A 22,291-nucleotide genomic window follows, 5' to 3' on the forward strand; every position below is an offset into this window, starting at 1 on the left:
ATGAAAAGAGAGAGATGAGAAACAAAGAGCCCCAAGACATAGGTAAGTCACACCGTACACGGGAAAACAAAGAGCATTGGACTTTGGAACCATCCCTCTCCAAAGTGCAATGCTCTTGTGTCCCCTAGCTTTCTCAAATGAGTGCCATTCTCCAAGCTGCAAAAATAAAAACCTTGGAGTAGCTGCTAACATCTCCCTTTCTTGGTCTTGGATATAAACAATGGATGATAGTCAATTTTTGGCAATTATAACAATAAATCAATCACTATCATACTGACTCAATGTTGGGGACTTGCTTTAAAATACTGAAACAAAAAAATTGGAGCAGGGGTGTGTTGATACAAGACTGACAAATGTTAACAAGGGTTGAATTTGGGTGATGGTTCCACAGGGGTTCATTATTTTATTCTTATTACATTTGGCTGTTTGTAACTTTCCACAGTAAGAACTTAAGGGGAAAATAAAACCTATGATACCTATTTTGAAAAACTTAAGTAAAAGTTCAAAAATAAATCTACAGAACAGGAAAACATGAAAATATTAATATTGTTATCTCTACATCCTGTACTACATCCTTCATAAATTTTCTTAATTCTCTATAATATGCAATCATTATTTTTATAATCAGAATATGAACTATATTATTTCAAATAAAACTCAATTAAATTGCAAATAACTGAAAAAAATCTCATCAAAAACTCAAATTTTTCATGGCCCTCTACAAAAATCCAAACATGCCTTCTCAACCTGACACTAAACACATTAAGAACTAAGGCAGCAGATCGAAACTACCTAAATTCAAATCCCAGCTAAGCCTCTTACTAGCTGTGACCTAGGATAAACAACACAGGCTCTGTGTCTGTTTCCTCATCTTTAACATGGGAATAACAGTATCCCCAGTTCCCATAGGGCTCTTGTGAGGATTAAGTATGTTCATTCATATAAAGCTCCTAGATTAATGTTTAGCACTAAATGTTTAAACATTATCATTATTACTCATGCCCACGTATTCCCCCATCCCTTCCTGCATTTATTCAACAAATATCAGGGCATCTTTGTAGCAGAATTTGCCCGTGAGTGATGGAAATGTCTTCTCCCCTGCGAAGAGATGACATAAGAGGAAGAAGGATGCTAAGTCCTAGTCAGGTGAGTCTCTGCTGCCTGCGGCCAAAGGGTCACTCCCTCCTCACTGCAGCCTTTTGCAAGAAGTTAAGGCTGGGAGAGGAAAGGAAGCTGAAAGAAATCAGAACTTCACCAGTACTCCCGCATAAATCACAGGGCACATCCCAGACAACAGCCAGAAGTGATCCTCTCCAAAAATTTTAATTAAAAAAATTAGGAGTCTGGGTTCAGCCCCGATTCCTTCAGGGATCAGAGAAGGGCCAGGGACACCGTAGCAAGAGCTCTGACCCAATCCCGGGTTCACAAAAGCTTTCAAGGAACTGAGCGCTTTTCGGGAAATTAAAAAATACTAGTAACAAGAGATCTTGTGATTTTTAACCACAAGCCAGCCTCTGTTCTAAGTCTTTTCCTGTACATTCTCATTTAACTCTCAAAACAGCCCTATTAGGTAGACACTAAGGCCAACTTTAAAGAAGAGGAGACAGAGACATGAACATACTCGCCGAATATACTGCTAGGAAGCGGCAGCGCGGGCTGGTGGTCGCGAAAAGGGTGGGGTGGGGGGCAAGTACAGAACCCAGGAGACCCCCAACCCCAGAGACATACGGCCCTGGCCCGGGCCCCTACACCAGAGATGCACCAGCAGTCCCACGCTCCAGGAGGCTCATTCAAAGGGAGCACCAACCGCGCCCTTCGCCCCAGATGGATTCCTTCCCCAAGGTCGAGGGCCGGGTCGCTATTGGCCCACAACAAAGCGAAGAAAGGTCAGTGTAGACGCGGGGAGAGAAGCCCGGGGGAGGGAAGGCTCACCTTTCCGAGAGGAAAGAAGGCCGCGGCCTCGCGTACCTGGGCCGGAAGTGACTCTGCCTACAGAGACCTCCTGGACTACGCTTCCCAGAATTCCCGACGGGAGCAGGGACACAGCCTCATCCTCCTGTAGCGGAAGTTATCCAACTACGGTGTTCCCGGGCTACACTTCCCATAATTCCCAGGCACCTCGTCGCCTTCCCAGGGCGGAAGTGCTGGCTGCTATACTGAGCGTGTGGATTGTACTTCACAGCGTCCCAGAGTGAATTTCGTAACCCCGCCTTCCTGGAGCCGAATTGCTTCCAAACCTAGAGCGCTCTACTACACAATTCTGTATTTGCTTAAAGGCGCCTTTTCGGAGCGTAACTGTCTCTGATTCTGTGGATCTTCTGAGCTACCATTACCGAATCTCCTGGGGGGCAGCCCTTTCCGCAAGACTGCCTTTTCTCTTTTGGGTAGACAGTATTTGGATAGTCGGTATTCTCTTTAGGATAGCCAGTATGAATCAACTCTATACTGTTAGTTGAGCTTGGTCTTCCTCTCCCTTTTTTCTTACAAAAAAAAATTTTTTTAACGTGACCAAAACAAAGCAAACTCAACCAGAGCAAACTCTATTTACCTATCCACCTACCTATCCATAGAAACTACCCATAAAGATAGACTAGAGAATCTTGAAATGTGAAAAAAGAAGAGAGAAAGGGAAGGAGGGAGGAAGGGAATAGATTATATAAAGAAAGCGATTTGTAGGCAAAAAATGCAATACTAAAAGGAAATTGTGCTGCCTGCACTGCGCACTGAATGTAAGGAATACAGGATCTCAACCTTACTTTGACTGGATTGCTTCTTTTATTCTGTATGGGTGTGAATGCATCTAGAACTCTTGACACTGCTACCTCCCATGAGCTGTTCATTCCAAGATCCACAAGAATGGACATGAATGCCAAGAATCCACAAGAAGCAGATGCAACCACTGACCAGGGCATAAAGCAGCAGCAGCAAATGTTTTCCACATTTCCTTGGCTTTAATTGCTTACTATGAAATGTGGGTCATAAGGCAAATAGAAGGAGCTGTAATGATACAGATAAAACATTCTAATATGGAAAGGGATAAATCCTTTATGAAATCTTGAATTTTTTTCTTTTTTGAGCTTCTAGTATCACATCACCTATTTTCACCCTGCTCTTGATATTATAAATACTATAAGTTATCAGAAAACTAGCAGAAATAAAGAAAAAAAGAGAGGAGAAAGTTTAATTGTCCACTCTTCTCTTGGGGAAGAAATACAGATTATTTTCCTTGGGCTTTCCTGGTGGCTCAGTGGTTAAGAATCTGCCTGCCAATGCAGGGAACACAGGTTCGAGCCCTGGTCTGGGAATATCCCACATGCCTGTGTGCCACAACTACTGAGCCTGCACTCTAGAGCCCACGCGCCACAACTACTAAGCCCGCGTGCCGCAACTACTGAGCCCGCGTGCCTAGAGCCTGTGCTCCACAATAAGCGAAGCCACCGCAATGAAGAGTAGCCCCCGCTCGCCGCAACTAGAGAAAGCCCGCGCGCAGCAACGAAGACCCAACACAGCCAAAAATAAATGAATTAAAAAAAAAAGAAATGCGTATTATTTTCCTTTATACTGGTACATTAATTGTATTTGATGTTATATCACTTGACCCTCTTGTAATCTAGAACAGCTCCCCCTCCCCTTTCTTGTATGCCCTCCACCTACTGAACTAACTAGGTCAGTTGTCATGTACGATTGCTTACATTCTACATTTGTCCGATGGCTTTTTTGACCTGGCATTTATTGCCCTGAAACTTTGATATATTCTGTGGACTGGAGGTTAAAGGTTAGATTTTGGCAAGAATAAGGAAAATATGGTGTTGAAAATAGCTGAACAAGGTCCCATACAGTGTCCAACTGAAACCAGTTCTAATGCTGGGCAAGTACTCTCACTAAGGAGTAAAAGAAAAATAACATAACAGCCGCTATGTGAAAATGCTCAGTGGTTTAAAGAAGGGGATCATTTTAAGAAATTATACCACGTGACTCTTTAACAACCTCTCCCAAAAGGAAATGTTTTTTTAAAATACTTATCTAATACGTAGCTTACGTATTAAGGAAGATCAACCTGATAAAAGGTAAGTTTGGGGGATAAAATGACAGGGAAATTTAAAAATACACTAGACAAAATAAAGAAAATGTTTTGTATACTTACGCTTCCAGCAATAAGAAAATAGGTAATTTGGGACAAACATCTGGCACATGAAAGGTGGATACATTTTTTTAAGTATTGGAAGGCATCAAAACACAGGGTAATGAAGAGTTAGTGGACTAAAATTCAGAAAAAGTTGGGGAGTCATGTATTAGGGGCTGCTTTTCTCCTGGGGTGATGGTCTAGTCAAAGAGCCGAAAAGCCTAGAAGCTCTGTAGCACTCTTGACACCCATTTGGGGCTAGGGGAACAAAAGGTGCCGGCAATACCTATAAAATACAGATCTTTTCAAGCACAAATAAAATATTTACAGAAAGGGGTCATAGGGTGCGCCCAAAAGAATAACAACAAATTTCAAAATATTGAAATAAAATTAAATGCTTTCTGAATACAATGAAATTCAGCCAAAAATCAATAACAAAAAGATAATTTTAAAATTTCCATGTATTCATTCAATAAATTATCTCTTAGCTCCAAACCCAACCTTCTTTACATTGCTTTATGGGGCTGGAATGAGAGGGAAATCTGCAGCTATTCTCTTTACTTTGCCATCTGGGTCTATGTTAGGCTCTGCCAAATGTTAGGCTCTGCCAATAGAGGGCGACAGTGATTCACATACTTGGTATCAGGATTTTAAAGTCATGTGTATCAGAATCGTCTGAAGAGAGACTTCCCTGGTGGTGCAGTGGTTAAGAATCCGCCTGCCAATGCAGGGTGACACGGGTTCGAGCCCTTGTCCGCGAAGATCCCACATGCTGCGGAGCAACTAAACCCATGCGCCGCAACTATTGAGCCTGCGCTCTAGAGCCCGCGTGCCACAACTACTGAAGCCGACACGCCCAGAGCCCGTGCTCCGTAACAAGAGAAGCCACCGCAATGAAAAGCCCGCGCACCGCAACGAAGAGTAGCCCCCACTCCCCGCAACTAGGGAAAGCCCCCGCGCAGCAACATGGCCAAAAATAAAATAAATTAATTAATTTTTTAAAAAGTTAAGGCTGGGAAGGAGGCTGGGGGAATCAGAACTGTGTCTCCCTTCTGCACGAATCACAGAACACACACACACACACACACACACACACACACACACTTCTGAAAGAGGGAGAGAGAAAATGAACCCAGACGAAATTCAGGAATAGCCTGGATTCCTGCAGGGATCAGAGAAAAGGGCTGGTAGCACTGCAAGTGGGACTCATCTCTTCCTGGCCTCATGTAAGTTGTCAGGTAACTGAACATTTCTCAGGAAATTAAATACATTAACCAAAAGATACAATTACCTTTGGCTTTAAACCTTCTATTTGTGACTATCCCACTTAACTCTCCAAACAACTCTATTAGGTAAGTACTATTATTTCCCTCTTCTTACAGAAAAGGAATGCAAGGCACAAACAAATTAAGTTAGCTGCTTAATCTCACACCCCTAGGAGGTGGCAGAGCTGCCGGCTCAGTTGGCGATTCGGAACAGACAGCACAGGATACAGGAGACTCAACCCTCGACCACCAGTCGTGGCACTCAAGAAGGCTCACTCCAGTAGGGCCCAACCCCACCCTCTGCCTCTGGCTGCACATTCCCTCTCATAAGGCCAAGGACATGTCACAGTTGACCCCAGCCAAGCAAAGAAGGATTGCCGTCCCGTGCCTGAGTTTCTCCAGAAGGACTGCCACGACCTCACTTCCCTGGAGGAAGTGACTCTACCCACAATCCTTAGTTACGCTCCCAGAATTCCCGACAAGATACTAGTCACAGCCACGCCCCCCTGTAGCGGAAGTTCGCCGCCTACAGAGCTGTTAGACTACACTTCCCAGAACCCTCACGTCATTGCCCTCCTAAGGCGGAAGGTTGGCTACTACCCTTAGAGCCTAGATTATATTTCACACGATTCCAGAGGAATCAGTGAAGAACTACTTGTTTAAACATGTTCACTTATTTGATAATTAATCACATTTTTTCCATGTATTTACTTGCTATAGCGATTGCTTCTTTTAAAAACTTGACTATTCATATCCTTTGCTGTATTCATATCCATATTCCCATTGAGGTTTCATTATCTTAAGATTCCTGTTAAGGATTTTAAGCCATTTTCTAGCATATATGTCAATATATGTCAAATAGGTCAATATTTTCAGCCCAGTTTACTATGTCTTCTACCTTTATGTATGTTGCCTTTTTAACATAGGGAAATTAACTTTTTTCCATACAGACTTAATCATTGTTATATTTGCTTTGCTTAGAACTCTGTGCATCCATAACAAGCAACCTTTTCTGTGCTCCATTACTATTCCACACGTTTTAAAAGTATTAATTTCATTTAACTTTCACAATCCCAGTAAGTACTATATAATTATACCCTGGCAACTGATTCAGAGAGATTAACTCGCCCAAAATTATAACACTAGGAAGTGGCTCTGCTGACTGCGAGTCAAGGAGAGGCTGGGGCAGCACAGAACCCACAGACCATCAAACCAGCGATGCACTACCCCAACCTGGGACGCGCTAACCGCTGAAAACGCTAGGAGGCTCTGCCGAGAGGGAGGCGCAAATACCTCTACCCCTTATCCTCCGCCGACCATCGCTTCTCTTCCTCAAGGCAGGGGGCCGGGCCACTGTTGGTCCCTCGTCCAGGCTGAGGAGGTTCGGAGTAGTTGCTGGGACTCAAGTCTCCACTCCCCATGGTGAATGATGGCCGCAACCTCCCCTGGAGCGGATGTTCCTGCAACTCACTTCCCTGGATCCGGAGACCATCCGAGAGGGGCCGCACCCCGCACTCCTGAAGAGGAACTGTTGTCGATTGCACGCAGCTTCTGGACTACACTTCCCAGAATTCCCAGAATTCCCAATGGGTCTACAGCCCTGCCTGTCTGGGGTGGAACTGCTTCAGACTACAACTCCCAGAATGCTCTGCGCGATAGTGCTTCCGCCTTCCCTCCACTATTTCTTTTGGTAAAATTCAACCTTGTATTTTTTTTTTTCCAAGAAAAAACTAGAACGTGGGAATTTAAAGGAAATATGGATATTTAGGGGGAAAAAAGAGAATCATTTCACATTAAAAGAAAATTAACACATTTTAGCAGGAAAGCTATGCCTATGACAAAAGACAAGGGACTTGGTCTGTGCTGCACTGGATATCGACCTTAAGGAACATGGAATTTCAGACTTGGTTTGACTCCATTGTCTCTTTATTTATGCCTGTCTTCATCTACTTCTGACTTTGCTGTCTGGTATAAACTATTTACTGCAAGATGCCAAGAATCCACAAGGAGTTTCACGCACTGTTCAGGCCGTAAAACAGAAACTGCAGTGTTGTTTCTGACAAATGAGAGGAGTTCCACTGGCAAGGAACTGGAGAAAATATTGTTTTAGGGAAAAGGTCTCTTTCCTCGAAGTTTTTTGAGTTCCAACTCAGGCTTCCCTTTGACTACTCCTGTGTTGTTCTCTTTGACATCATCTATTTGCTAAGAATATTTCTTTTCTACAGATCTGTTTAAACAAAGGGAGGTCATGATTATTTGAGGCTGTGGGGTAGGTAGGTTGATGTAGGAGATGAACTCATATAACTATAACAAGTGAAACTACAGGAAGTATGTACTTACCGCTTTCCTTCTGGACAGGAAATAATTTTTAAAAATGAAACTTCTAAAAATAATATGAAAGTATGGAGAATAGTAATATGAAATATCAATACTAAATACATATACCTTAAATTTAACTTATCAACATGCCACACTGGCTTCACTTATCATTTTAAAATTTTGTTACTAAAGGATTTTAAAACAGTCTTTGACATTATCATTTCCTTCTAAATACCTTATTGCTTAAAAATAATAATATTTTACAGCTGGTTTATTCCAGTCACTATCCAAGTAGATCAATTCATTATATTTGATTGTTATCTCAGCTGAGGCTCATTTATTCTAGAACTATATCCTACATACATACACAAGCACTGCCATTTTTTAATGTCCTTGAACTGTTGGAGAAATCAAGATGTCAAGTTAGGTGTCTGAATTCTGGATTTCTCTAACGGCTTCTCATACTTTCTCCTCTATCTTATAAATTTCCTGTAAAGAAGAATTTTGATTTAAAGGCTAGATTAGATACAGGCTTTTTTGTTTTTGTTTTTGTTTTGGCAAGAATACTTCATAGAAGGGACTGAAAGTATTTGAACAGAAACATTCCGTTCAGCCAAAACCACTGCAAATCCTGGGCCAGTTTCTCTCCAACAAAGAGAAAAACAAAAAGACATAACAGCAAATATGTAAAAAAAACATACATGGCTTAAAACAAGGAAACCACTATCACAAATCACATCACATGATCTCCTATGTAACAGATTCTATCTTTGTGAGAGGAAAAAGAATATTTGGTAATCTCAGTTTTGAAATTTCACATATATTAAACAGGATAAGATAAAAGCAAAGATTTTTCAGATGAGGAAAATAATTTGGGGAAAGCATTACAACACTGAAAAGTGAAGTCTAGAGCGGTGGAGGGGGATAGTTCCCAGTGTTGCTCTGCATTCTAAAAATCTTTTCTATTAGTCACAGATTGTACTTGATCTTTTATAACTTCATTTTTTTTCCTCCAAACAATATGTAAAAAAAATTTGTAGGTCTAGATCATTTTTAATGGTGTATATTATTCCATTACATGGGGATGCCATAATTTGCTCAATCTTTTTTTTTTTTTAAATATGACTCTTTTTTTTTTTTGGCCACACTGAGCAGCATGTGGGAATCTTAGTTTCCTGACTAGGGATCGAACCGGCATCCCCTGCAGTGGAAGCACAGAGTCTTAACCACTGGACTGCCAGGGAAATCCTTGCTCAACCTCTTATTCATGGATCTTTAGGTTCTTTGCAATTTTTATTACTGCAAAATTCCTAGATGTTCCCTTCTGAAACCATCTTTTCCAACTTGTGCAATTATGTCTGAAAGATAAATTCTGAGCAGTAGGATTAGTGGATCAAAGACAATGCTCCTTATACACTTTGATACATATATACAAAATCCTCTCCAGAAATGTTACACGTTTTTTTCCCCCACTAACTTAAGTGAGGATGCTAACTTTTTTCTACTCCCTTACTGACAATAAGCTTTGTTAATCTTTCACACCTGAATCGGTAAGAAAGTAATACTTCAGGGATGGTTTTATTTGCATTTGAATGGCTGTTTCCGATACAGACAATAACTAGTATGAAAATGTAATGTTAAGAAAAACTAGGAATATGATCCAAACGAAGAAACCTATAAATAAACTAAGATACAAAAAAATACATTGTTATTGAAGATGAATAAAGATATTGTAAAGGCATCTCCTCCTCCCAAATCCAACTATAATCCGAAACTAAATCACTATTTTGGTAGAAACTTGACAAAATGAGCGCCTTCTAAAAACCCATCATTAAACAAGACTGCTGAGAAACAGTGGTGTCTGCTTCTGACAATGAACACTTTGGCTTGGCCTTCTATAGTTGTTACTTCAGTAAATGTTAGTTTTACTTAATTTTATTAAGACTATTTGCAGGACACCATTTTTTTAAATTGCATTTAAGATGTGAGCTGACAAACTTTTTCACTACACGTTACGGAGGTTCTCTACTGCATGGGATTTCTTATGTCCATAGATTGCATTTTTGGTAAAGTTTTATCACATGCACACCACCTGGAACAGGTCTCTTTTATGTACAGACCAATGAATGAAGATTCTCACTAAAGAAGCCCCTACCGGGGGCTTCCCTGGTGGCGCAGTGGTTGAGAGTCCGCCTGCCGATGCAGGGGACACGGGTTCGTGCCCCGGTCTGGGAGGATCCCGCGTGCCGCGGAGAGGCTGGGTCCGTGAGCTGTGGCTGCTGGGCCTGCGCGTCCGGGGCCTGTGCTCCACAACGGGAGATGCCACGACAGTGAGAGGCCCACATACCACAAAAAAAAAAAAAAAAAAAAAGAAGCCCTACCGGGCTTCCCTGGTGGCACAGTGGTTGAGAGTCCGCCTGCCGATGCAGGGGACACGAGTTCGTGCCCCGGTCTGGGAAGATCCCACATGCCGCGGAGCGGCTGGGCCCGTGAGCCATGGCCGCTGAGCCTGCGCATCCAGAGCCTGTTGCTCCGCAGTGGGAGAGGCCACAACAGTGAGAGGCCCGCGTACCGAAAAAAAAAAAAAAAAGTCCTACCTACACCACTTAAATGCCTGCACTGCCACAGAGCGCCTCAAAGATTTAAAAGTTTTAGGGACCTCCCTGTTGGTCCAGTGGGTAAGACTCCACGCTCCCAATGCAGGAGCCCAGGTTCGAGCCCTGGTCGGGGAACTAGAGCCCGCATGCATGTAGCAACTAAGAGTTCACATGCTGCAACTAAGAAGTCCGCATGCCGGAACTAAAGATCCCTCATGCCACAATGAAGATCCTGCGCACCGCAACTAAGGCCCCACACAGCCAAAATAAATAAGTATATTTTTAAAGTTTTGAACTCGAATTCTAATGTTGCTTCCTTATGTGGACGCCAGTGACTGTGAAATATGTTGCTATTAAATCCCTCTGTAATAGGCAGTACAGCCTAGGCAATGTTGTAACAAATAAACTGCCCAAATCCCAGTAGTGTAACACAATAAATGTTTATTTCTCACTCAAAAAAAAAAAAAAAAAAGTCCAACACAGATAGCCACCTTCCCCATCATTCCTGTCTGGAAGAAACATCCTCCAAAATCACCACGACAGGAAAGAGAAGCCTGGAGGACATCGCCAGATGCTTGTAAGGGCCAGCCCTGGAAGTAACATATATCACTTTTGCACACACTCCATTGGTTGAAACTCAATCACATGGGCCCACCCTTAACTGCAAGGCCTGCTGGGAAATGGAGTCTTCCTATGTGCCCAGGAAATATAACCAGTACAAATATGAATACGTATCACTATCTCTGCCACACCCTAAAAATATCACTTCTACAGAGCTTCTCCTGTGTGGAAATTCTAATGGATTTGAAAACCTGAGTATGGCCTAATTCTTACCATACTAATAACATAGCTCTCATGTTTTGAGTATTATTTTGAATGTTCTTAACGGAGACTATCTTTCTAGAGGAGACTCCAAAAACAAAACAAAAAAACACAAAATCACCTAAAGATTATGGCTGGACTGAAGTTCTTACTCTCCTCATCCCAATTAGAATTTCCTTCCTGGGCATACCCATTAATGGAAACTTGACCTGTAACTATTGCCACAAACAACCCATTTGTCAAGAATCACTTTCTAAATTCAAAAAATAAGTAAATAAATAAATAAAGCTTCAAAACCTAAAAAAAAAAAAAAAAAAGAATCACTTTCTTTGCCATGACAGCAGATGGCAGTTGACGAGAGCTTCAAGGAAGGTGTTGAGATCCACAGTGGTGTTGAGATCCACAGTGGTTTCCTGGAGTGCCCTTAAGAACCATGTGCTTCAGTGCTGCCAGCTGACATCATGGGTGGTCGTGTCTCTGTTCTTTGCTCCCCCTGGCCCTCCCAATGGCTGAGTAAGCCTCTGTCATCTGTGGCTTCTGTTTTCCTGATTGAACACAGACTGACTACATTTATGTTTCTGTTCTCTTGTGCAGTCTTGGCTGAGTAAGAAGGTCTGAGCTACATATTTCCCGAGTCTTGCCATGCTCATGACATGCACAGTCCATCTCATCCCTATGTGCTGTCTGACGGGCAAGAGGATAAAGAGTTATGACCGAAGCCCTTCCCGCTTTCTTTACACTTACAGGGCCTCTCTCCTGTGCGGACTCTGAGATGAACGTGAAGATCGGAGTTCCGAATGAAGCCCTTCCCACACTCATCACATTTATGCGGTTTCTCTCGGGTGTGATCTCTCTGATGTAAGTGAAAATAGGAGCTGTAACTGAAGCCCTTACCACACACTTGGCACGTGTAAGGCTTTTCTCCCGTGTGAACTCTCCAGTGAGTGTGCAGAAACGAGCTGTAGGCGAAAGCCTTCCTGCACACGTCGCATTTGTAGGGTTTCTCCCCCGTGTGGACCTCTGGTGAATGTGCAGGTGTGTGCTTTGGCTGAAGCCCTTTCCACACTTGCCACACCTATAAGGCTTCTCCCCCACGTGCAGCCTCCAGTGGACTTGGAGGACGGAGCTGGAGCTGAAGCATTTGCTGCACTTGCTGCATTTGTAGTTTCTCTCCAGTGTGGACCCTCTGATGGACAAGTCTGGAGCTCTGATCGAAGCCCTTCCCACACTCTGTGCATATATAGGGCCTTTTCCCTGTGTGGACTCCCTGGTGGATACACAGAAGCGACCTGAATCCGAACCCCTTCCCACACACGTCACACGTGTAGGGCATCTCCCCCGTGTGGACTCGGTGATGGTTGTGAAGAGAACTGCGCTTTGCCACATTCAATGCCTTTATAGGGTTTGTCTCCCAAGGGGCCTTTCTGATTCCTGGGAAGGTCTGAGCTCTGTTTGCAGCCCTTAGCCCACTCCTGACCCTCACAAGTTTTCTCCCCTGAATGGGTGTTATAGTGAACAGTAAGTCCTGAGCTCTGACTAAAGTCCTTTCCACACTGGTCATATTTATAAGATTTTTCTCCTGTGTGAGCGCTGTGATGAACATGAGCATTTGCGACATCTATGAAACCCATTCTATAGTTATTACACCTGAAAGGTTGCCACACTGCATAGACCACGTGACTGTGTTTGACTGTTGACTTCATAACCAAGTGTTTCCCACAGCCGGTGCATCTGTAAGGTTCCTCTCCTTTACATTCTTGGAAATCATTACAATCATGTGAGGTCTGAAAGGAGCTGCCATCACACTGAGCACATCCATCCAATTTCTCTTCCATATGAATTCTCTTGTATACTTTACCTGAGAATTCTCAGGCTCACTCATTATGTTGGCTTTCTTCCAAGATTCTGGGGTAAGGACCTGTGTCAGGCCTTTCCAAGCTGTGATGTCTTGATTTTCTAAATTAATGGCATTTATTACATACCTTTCATTTTCAGACACTCCTGCCCACTCTTCACAGAGGGAAACATCTCCTTCTAAATATTGGGGACAATCTCCTTGAAGATTCATGACATAATCCTGACTCACACTCAATTCACTGATCCTTCGTTTCCAAATCTGCCCAAAGTACAGCATTCTGGTGAGAGGTAACTCAACCCTTTTTCCTGAAGGTTCGAAATGTTCTTTTTCATCCTGTCTCCTATGAGGAGAAAGAGAATTTGGCTAAGTGAACAAGTAGATCATCTATCCAAAGGCTTTGAGGAAATGAAGTAGGATGGGATGAGAAGTTGCCACTGGCTCCCAGTCATATAGGAAACAATTAGATGACACCCAGCCAAAATATTGTCAAGTATAAACACGACAGACCTTTCTGGGGAAAATGACCAGAATAAACTTAGCTCACCAGAAGATGAATGGAGAAGGAATGATAAAAAGGCCAGCACTGGATTTAATGCCAGTAGGAAATGAAGCAACTTATACAAAGTTCTGAGAGTGAACTTAAGAATTCTAAGCCCAGGGCTTCCCTGGTGGCACAGTGGTTGAGAATCTGCCTGCCAATGCAGGGGACACGGGTTCGAGCCCTGGTCTGGGAAGATCCCACATGCCGCGGAGCAGCTAGCCCCGTGAGCCACAATTACTGAGCCTGCGTGTCTGGAGCCTGTGCTCCGCAACAAGAAAGGCCGCGATAGTCAGAGGCGTGCACACCGCGATGAGGAGTGGACCCCACTTGCCGCAACTAGAGAAAGCCCTCACACAGAAACGAAGAGTCAATACAGCCATAAATAAATAAATAAATAAATAAATAAATAAATAAATAAATAAATAAATAAATAAATAAATAAATAAATAAATAAATAAATAAATAAATAAATAAATAAATAAATAAATAAATAAATAAATAAATAAATAAATAAATAAATAAATAAATAAATAAATAAATAAATAAATAAATAAATAAATAAATAAATAAATAAATAAATAAATAAATAAATAAATAAATAAATAAATAAATAAATAAATAAATAAATAAATAAATAAATAAATAAATAAATAAATAAATAAATAAATAAATAAATAAATAAATAAATAAATAAATAAATAAATAAATAAATAAATAAATAAATAAATAAATAAATAAATAAATAAATAAATAAATAAATAAATAAATAAATAAATAAATAAATAAATAAATAAATAAATAAATAAATAAATAAATAAATAAATAAATAAATAAATAAATAAATAAATAAATAAATAAATAAAAAAAAAAAAAAAAAAAAAAAAAAAAAAAAAAAAAAAAAAAAAAGAATTCTAAGCCCAGACAATCTGCCATTTAAGCATAAAGGCAACAGACATTTTTAAGCATGGAAAACTCAGAGGATATGGCATCCACAAGTCTTCTTTGGAAAAGACAACAAACTGTGGAGGAAATTAAGCCAACTGACAGATAAATCAAACTAGTCAGGCATGAAGAAACAGTGGTAAAAGGACAAGTGGTGAGCAGCGACTTATATAAAGAGAACTGAGACAGCCCAATGGTGGGAATAGATGGTGACAGATGAGAAGGGAACCATGATAATAATAATAATATATTAGGAGACGGTGGGAAGTAAAAGTGCTAATTTCTTCAGTTCTCATTACAGGGAGTTCATCAATAATATTTAAAATTAAAGCAAATGACTCAAACTTGCAAATTTTTTTTTCTTGGCCATGCAACCCAGCTTGCAGGATCTTAGTTCCCTGACCAGGGAATGAACCTGGACCCCTGCAGTGAAAGCACCAAGTCCTAACCACTGGACCGCCAGGGAATGCCTGCAAATTTTTTTCTATAATCTCTTTTCATTAGAGAAAGCTTTATAAAATAGTATCATGTATTGGAAAAAGTACTTAAAATTCTGCATTCACTCTGACTTCTCTTCCCCCAATTTAAAGGTAAGTTACAATATACACATGTATATATAATGAGAGAGAAAGCGCGCATGCACGTATTTCCACGTCCTAATATTTTCACCCACTTTATCTCACTTGATAGCAGCACAGGATCAAGACAAGAAGACGAATGAAACCACAATAATCCATCGATCCAACACCAATCCAATGGATGGAAATGGAGTCCACTCCACCATCTTTTTTCTTTTTTTTTTGCTGTTATAAACAATGCTGTGATGATCATTCTTTGAACACTTGCTCTGACTTAGAATTCTTGGAGTGGGAAATACTGGAGCAGAGGTTTGCAGAACTTCTACAAGGGCTGAAATGCCCCTGCAATTGTGTGGATGTACCCCTTTCTCCATATGGTAGCTAACAGTGAACACCGATCTTTCAAATCTTTGGTCATCTGCTAGGAAAAGAATCACATCTTGTTTCAATCTGCATCACTTTGATTACTGGAGGCTGATCATCTTTTCATATGATTATTGGTCATTTGTTTTTCCTCTTTTCTCCCTTCCTGAACATGAAGGCTCAGGTCTTTATTCCCAGCTCCTGTTTTTAAAATAAGGATATTAAAATTTTGTTGTCCATGAAGCTTTTTTCACCCAATATGCTGTCTTTTAACTTTGTTCATGGTATAAGTTTTGGCAGCATGTATTACGTGGAGAATACAACATCTGGAAATGAATAAGAAAAAATGGCCCACTGAGGAGAAAAACCTGGGCAGAGAAGGAGGATTCATTATTTGGAGTCACCTCTCTGCATAACCCAGGCTCAGGGCCCTTAGATGAAACCATTATTGACAGGCCGCATGTAGAGCAAACAGGCACATTACAGAGTCCTACAGACCTGGGCTCAAATCCAGGACTCACCACTCATTTCTTCATCTCTAAAGCAGAATCATACCACCTCTCTCACACAGCTATTTTGGGCATAAATGCACTGAGTGATGTAATGTGCTCACCTAATATGTGTTTTTCCCCTCTTTTTCCTCTTACCAGGTGAGGGACGTATGTTTACTCTCTGATGCCTTATGTTGTTATTTCTGGAGAGAAAAGAGAACTCGACCCACCTGAAACTTGGTTTTGTCTTCCCCATCTTGGGAAAGGGCTGAGGCTTGAGAACGCAGAGCTGCAGGAGAAGAGAGAAGCCTTAAGAAGGGTGGGGCCTGCCTGGGCACTCTGACTACCCACCTGGACCTCAGGAATGTCTGTCCCCTTACAGACTGGTTTCTGTTCACTGGACGCAACTCTTTATCCACCTCACGTTTCCTCTCTCCACACCCGGCTTAGATTTTCCCCCACTCTTCGTAAGCTCTCACCTCTTTCCTCCTGCCTTGAGGAGGAAAAAGTCTCCATGGTTACCCCTCCTAGGTTTCTGGAGCATCAGCAGTTTTATTTATTCTCTGATCTTCCTAAACTGGAGAAGCAGAAGATCCAGTGGTTCTTCATTCTTGAGACTGTCCAAGCTCTGATGAGGAGCTTCAGATGGATACCTGGGGTCCCAAGTACCTACCTCCACCTCCACTCTCCAGAGCCTGCTTCTTGGTTTCCACGTTCCAGAGACCTGTGGGCTCAAGAAGGAACTTGACTTTATCTGAGTTCTTTCTTCTGGCCCCGAAGTTCAAACCCTCTGGATGCCATTGATTCAGAGGACATGTACTGAGCGGCTATATGCACAGTCCCTGCTCTGGGGGAACTCACAGTCCAGAGAGCCATGAATGTCACAGATGGCTGTACAGTCAGAGGAGTGTCTGCAGGGAGGGCCCAGCAGCAGAACAAACACACAGGACCTGTGCCCTGTGAAGGAAAACCTGGAGTGTAAAAGCTTCACTAACGCAACAGTCTGGGGATTGCAAAAATAAAAAATCCACATCCCTGTCCTCAAGGATTCTAAAAATCAGGATATGACAATGGAATGCTACTCAGCCATAAAAAAAGAATGAAATAATGCCAGTTGCAGCAACATCGATGGACCTAGAGATTATCACACTAAGTGAAATAAGTCAGACAGAGAAAGACAAATACCATATGATATCACTTGTATGTGGAATCTAAAATACAACACAAATGAACTTATCTACGAAACAGAAACAGACTCACAGACATAGAGAACAGATTTGTGGTTGCTGGTGGAGGGGGCGGGGAGGGATGGAGTGGGAGTTTGGGATTAGCAGATGCAAACTATTACATATAGAATGGATAAACAACAAGGTCCTACTGTATATCACAGGACCTATATCCTGTGATAAACCATAATGGAAAAGAATATGAGGGACTTCCCTGGTGGCGCAGTGGTTAAGACTCCATGCTCCCAATGTAGGGGGCCTGGGTTTGATCCCTGGCCAGGGAACTAGATCCCACATGCATGTTGCAACTAAGAGTTCGCATGCCACAATTAAGAAGCCTGAGTGTCGCAACTAAGGAGCCCACGTACCACAACTAAGAAGCCCGCCTGCTGCAACTAAGACCCAGCACAACCAAATAAATAAATAAATAAATATTAAAGAAAGAAAAGAATATGAAAAACAGTGTATATGAATGTGTAACTGAATTGCTTTGCTGTACAGCAGGAATTAACACAACACTGTAAATCAACTATTCTTCAATAAAATAAAATTTAAAAAATAAAAATAAAAATCAGGATATGGGTGAGCAAATGTCTTCTAAATCAGAGTTTGTAACCTCTCCTGTTCCATGACCTCCTTTGACAGTTGGGTGATATTTATGGACTTCTGTTCAGAATAATGTTTTAAATGCATAAAATAAAACACAGGATGATTTTAAAAGCTAATTACACTGAAAGACAACCTTCAAAAATATTAAAACATCAAGTGTGTGCTTCTTTATTAATTATCAAGAATGAATCAACTACTGTAATTTCAGAATAGTAATGAGCAGAAGCAATATTTTGAAACATCTACACCAACTGTATTATAAGAATATCTATGATTTATGGGACTTCCCTGGTGGCGCTGTGGTTAAGAATCTTCCTGCCAATGCAGGGGACATGGGTTCGATCCCTGGTCCGAGAAGATCCCACATGCCGCGGAGCAACTAAGCCCATGCACCACAACTAAGCCTGCGCTCTAAAGTCCGTGAGCCACAACTACTGAGCCCGCATGCCACAACTACTGAAGCCCACGTGCCCACAGCCTGTGCTCCACAAGAGAAGCCACCACAATGAGAAGCCCGTGCGCCACAACGAAGAGCAGCCCACACTTGCCACAACTAGAGAAAGAGAAAGCCCATGTGTAGCAACGAAGACCCAACGCAGCCAAAAACAAATAAATTAATAATAAAAAAAAGAATATCTATGATTTACATGGATAACAGAGTCACAGGTTCTGCTAATACTATTGCAGTTTGCAGCCTACATTCATAATGGAAGGAAATGCTAATTTTCAGTTTGAGCAGTATACATTTTTTTCCCACTCAAGTTCATGGACCTGCTGCATTACACCATGGACTCGAGTTCAAGAACTCCTTTTCTAACGAAGCCTTCTCCTGCCAGCACCAGATAGGATGAACCACTCTGGGACCCAGCCACACTCTGTTTAAAATGCTGGCTTAGGGCTTCCCTGGTGGTGCAGTGGTTGAGAGTCCACCTGCCGATGCAGGGGACACGGGTTCGTGCCCTGGTCCGGGAAGATCCCACATGCCGCGGAGCGGCTGGGCCCATGAGCCATGGCCGCTGAGCCTGCACGTCCAGAGCCAGTGCTCCACAACGGGAGAGGCCACAACAGTGAGAGGCCCGCGTACAGCAAATAAATAAATAAATAAATAAATAAAATCAGTTGTGTAAAGATCCGGCATGAGAAGAGTACAGAGGGAAGTACAAGGACAAAGGCCCTGACTTCTGGTGATAACATCTGGCCAAGTGACACTTGTTAAGTTTCTTAACCTTTCTAAGCCTCAGTATTCTTATCTGTAATGTGGGACTAATATTATCTAACTTCTGCAGTTGCTGAGCAAATTAAATATATATTAATTTACTCAGGGACTTCCCTGGTGATCCAGTGGCTAAGACTCTGCACTCCCAATGCAGGGGGGGGCCTGGGTTCGATCCCTGGTCAGGGAACTAGATCCCACATGCCGCAACTAAGACCCCAGTGCAGCCAAATAAATAAATAAATAATAAATAGAAAACTTAATTTACTCATTCAAATATTTATTGGCAGGCTACTATATGCCACACACAGTTCCAGGGACCAGGGATACAGCAGTGAAAGCCCTCAACATAATAACTGTCATACAATAAGCGCTTAATTAATGCATACCATTAGTTACTGTTATTACCTCTTTCCTATACGTAGCACATCCTTGAAACAGTGTTAAGCCTGAGCGATCTACTGATCAAATGAAACACTGCTAGGAGCCAAGAAGAGAACATACTAATAAGACACCAGGAAATTCCCCAACCTTAGAAGAAACCCATTTCTGAGTGAAGGCGGTAAGCCTGAGGGGCCTGAACGGGACATGTGTCAAAACCATGGGATAAACAGTGAGGTCGGAAAAACAGGTCTCCATTTGGGAAGACAGCAAGCACTGACATAAAACAACAAGAGACCAAAGTCCTACTCACCTGGAGCTCCATAGCAAGAGACCTGGGATTATTCCTTCCTCTTTGATGCAGTTCTCTCTGGCAAAGGAAGAGAGCAAGAAAAGAAATGAGCCATGAGATAACATGATTTTGTCATAATTCCCAACACACCACAGGGAAAAATCTCTGAGCACCAGCTGGATGTAATCTACTCCTCCCTTTAACCTACCCTTCCTGTAATCTACTCCTATTACTTCCTTCAGGTGTCCTGGAAAGGGACGACCCCCCCTACAGGACTCAGAGAGAAGGACCCATGCCAGTCCTGCTTTGCGCCTTGTCTACAAGCCTGCACTCACTGTAGCTCCCAGGAGACAAAAAGAATCAGGACACAGTCTCGAATTGAATTCAGAGCTGTGACTCCCACATGCTATGTGACATTTAAATTTTGGGGGGAGGAGGAAAGATTTTTTTATTTAAGTATAGTTGATGTACAATATTATATGTTACACGGTGTACAATATAGTGATTCACAATTTTTGAAGGTTATACTCCATTTATAGTTATAAAATGTTGGCTATATTCCCTGTGTTGTGTAATAAATCCTTGTAGCTTATTTTATACACAACAGTTTGTACCTCTTAATCCCCTACCCCAATCTTACCCCTCTCCCCACTGGTAACCACTAGTTTGGTCTCTATATCAGTCAGCTATGTGACATTCAGAGTGGAATTCAACCTGTGTGTACCTCAGACGCGACAAAAACCAGATGCAGCAACAATACATCGGCAAAAGAATCTTTCACAACTTGCACAGTGCTTTAAAATTCTCTAAGGAACACATACAGAACATGAAGATTCAACTTCCGCAGCTCTTTATACAGAAATGCCTTCACAGACAGAAATCTCTGAAATTAGTACATAAGTGGGTGGGTGGCTACCGTGAAAGAATTCAAGATACCATCAATCCGCGACTGCATGGATTGGAGTCTCCCAAACGGGAGATGCCCGTCTCAGAGTCGGAGCTGCCGGCCTCAAACTGTTCCTTCCGAGCCTGAGGGGTACCAAGGGCTGCCGGCCCGGGCCTCGCCCCCCATCCCACCCCGGGATGCTCGGCGACCCGCCTCCTCAAACCCTTCCTTCGCCAAGCCGAGCTCGTTGAAATTCCCTGGTTCCGACCCTCCGCCATTCGCTGCCCTTTCCCCCTCAGATCCTCGAGATCTGGCCCCTGTGCCTGAGGCCGGAACAAAGGCCTCCAAGAACACTCACGTTCCTTTCCCTACTCACCATCGCATAAGAAACCAAGGCAGAGGTGCGCCGACCGGAAGCGGAAGTGGGCGACTAGGAAGGGCCCAGACTACACTTCCCAGAACCCTCTGCGGCGCTCGGTCTTTGAGTCCAGATGGTGATGGAAATAAGCGTCCACCTGGAGCTTTGCCAGACGCGTGGCGGAGGGCAGGGGGCGCTCAAGGTTGCAGCGCTCAGCTTTGGAGCGCCGCTACACTTTTCTTTCTTTAAAACAAAAAAAGTTGGGGACTTCCCTGGTGGTGCAGTGGTTAAGAATACGCCTGCCAGTTCAAGGGACACAGGTTCAAACCCTGGTCCCGAAAGATCCCACATGCTACGGAGCAACTAAGCGCGTGCGCCATAACTACTGAGCCTGCGCTCTAGAGCCCGCGAGCCACAACTACTGAGCCCGCGTGCCACAACTACTGAGCCCGCGTGCCACAACTACTGAAGCCCACGCACCTAGAGCCCGTGCTCTGCAACAAGAGAAGCCACAATGAGAAGCCCATGCACCACAAGGAAGAGTAGCCCTCACTCACCACAACTAGAGAAAGCCCGCACGCAGCAACGAAGACTCAACGCAGCCATAAATAAATAAATTTTTAAAAGTTACCACTCACTACTAACATGTTCATATTGTAGGAAGTCTGACAATATTCTCCAACAAATCCACATTCCCTTACAGGGGATACAAAGCATTACTGATGCTTTGGTGTAAACTATATATAATTATTATATATTTATATGTATTAAGTATATAACACATATAAAAATCATGTATTATATATGTATACATATTGTATTATATTACATATTTACATATATATATATATATATATATAATTCCAAAATAGTGCATGGTCAATGTTAAGAAAACACGGGAGAAAAGTAAGAAAAAAAAAAGGAAAAATGTAAGAAAAAAGGATAAAATTAAAGTCATCTGTAATCCTAGCACCCAGAAACAATCATCATTAACATCTTGGCCCATTTACTTCTCGATCCTCTATGAGAGTAAATATGTATTAAAACATATTTTTCTCCCCACAAAATTGGCATATTTTGGAACTATTTTTTCTCTCACTTTATATATCATGGGTATCTTTCCACATTACTAAATAATGGAATAATTTTAAGTGGTTGCTTAGGATTGTTTAGTTTTAGATGCTACAGCCTTGTCCACCAGTGAAGTTATGCTTCCAGTCTTAGTGTATCAAAACTAGGGATAATAATTTTCTTGAAATTTTCCCAATTTGATAAACTAAACACAGTGTCTCATTATGGAGATGTTGAATAGATGTTAATATATCAGTGGTGGGTGAATTGCCTATTTATATATCTTTTGCCCAGTTTTCATAACTGATTTGAAATGTTACCATGTCAAATACTAATTATGGTTCATACTCAAATGT

At 42.0% G+C, this 22,291-nt stretch overlaps 2 protein-coding genes across 8 annotated transcripts in view; both read right to left on the reverse strand.

The window, feature by feature from the left end:
- Positions 1–6,898, reverse strand: part of LOC308605397 (uncharacterized protein) — a 36,875-nt gene extending 29,977 nt beyond the window's left edge. For 2 of the 4 annotated variants that reach the window (XM_081215353.1, XM_081215351.1), the window contains exon 1: positions 6,682–6,898. The gene's annotated coding sequence lies outside the window, so the exon portion shown is untranslated. Of the gene's footprint in view, positions 1–1,932; positions 1,972–6,681 lie in introns of those variants that run through there. The other 2 variants (XM_081215352.1, XM_081215354.1) reach the window with 2 other exon arrangements.
- Positions 6,899–10,095: 3,197 nt separating this feature from the next.
- On the reverse strand, positions 10,096–20,869 carry ZNF285 (zinc finger protein 285). Of its 4 annotated transcripts, none has more exons than XM_081215401.1 (6): positions 20,557–20,869; positions 19,642–19,698; positions 16,761–16,856; positions 16,573–16,623; positions 16,130–16,188; positions 10,096–13,324 (listed from the first exon to the last, which is right to left on the reverse strand). In XM_081215401.1, exons 1-6 carry the CDS (start codon positions 20,782–20,784, stop codon positions 12,826–12,828), a joined length of 990 nt encoding a protein of 329 aa, XP_081071527.1. In that variant the 5' UTR covers positions 20,785–20,869; the 3' UTR covers positions 10,096–12,825. The 4 variants fall into 4 exon arrangements, 3 of the variants coding, with proteins under 3 accessions (XP_081071527.1, XP_081071528.1, XP_081071529.1); XM_081215403.1 differs by lacking the exon at positions 10,096–13,324 and adding an exon at positions 14,979–15,609; XM_081215402.1 differs by lacking the exon at positions 16,761–16,856.
- Between the last annotated feature and the right edge of the window lie 1,422 nt (positions 20,870–22,291).

Source organism: Mesoplodon bidens (genome assembly GCF_964165515.1).
Source record: "Mesoplodon bidens genome assembly, chromosome: 18".
Classification (NCBI taxonomy): Eukaryota; Metazoa; Chordata; class Mammalia; order Artiodactyla; family Ziphiidae; genus Mesoplodon; species Mesoplodon bidens.

What these genes read in the sequence shown, in the direction of transcription:
- ZNF285 (XM_081215401.1), bottom strand. Translation starts at nt 20,784, where the DNA reads ATGGCGGAGGGTCGGAACCAGGGAATTTCAACGAGCTCGGCTTGGCGA. An exon ending in CATGCAGTCGCGGATTGATG is followed by an intron (nt 19,699 to 20,556) that starts GTATCTTGAATT and finishes TTCCTTTGCCAG; the next exon opens with AGAGAACTGCATCAAAGAGG. An exon ending in CATTCATGGCTCTCTGGACT is followed by an intron (nt 16,624 to 16,760) that starts GTGAGTTCCCCC and finishes TTGAGCCCACAG; the next exon opens with GTCTCTGGAACGTGGAAACC.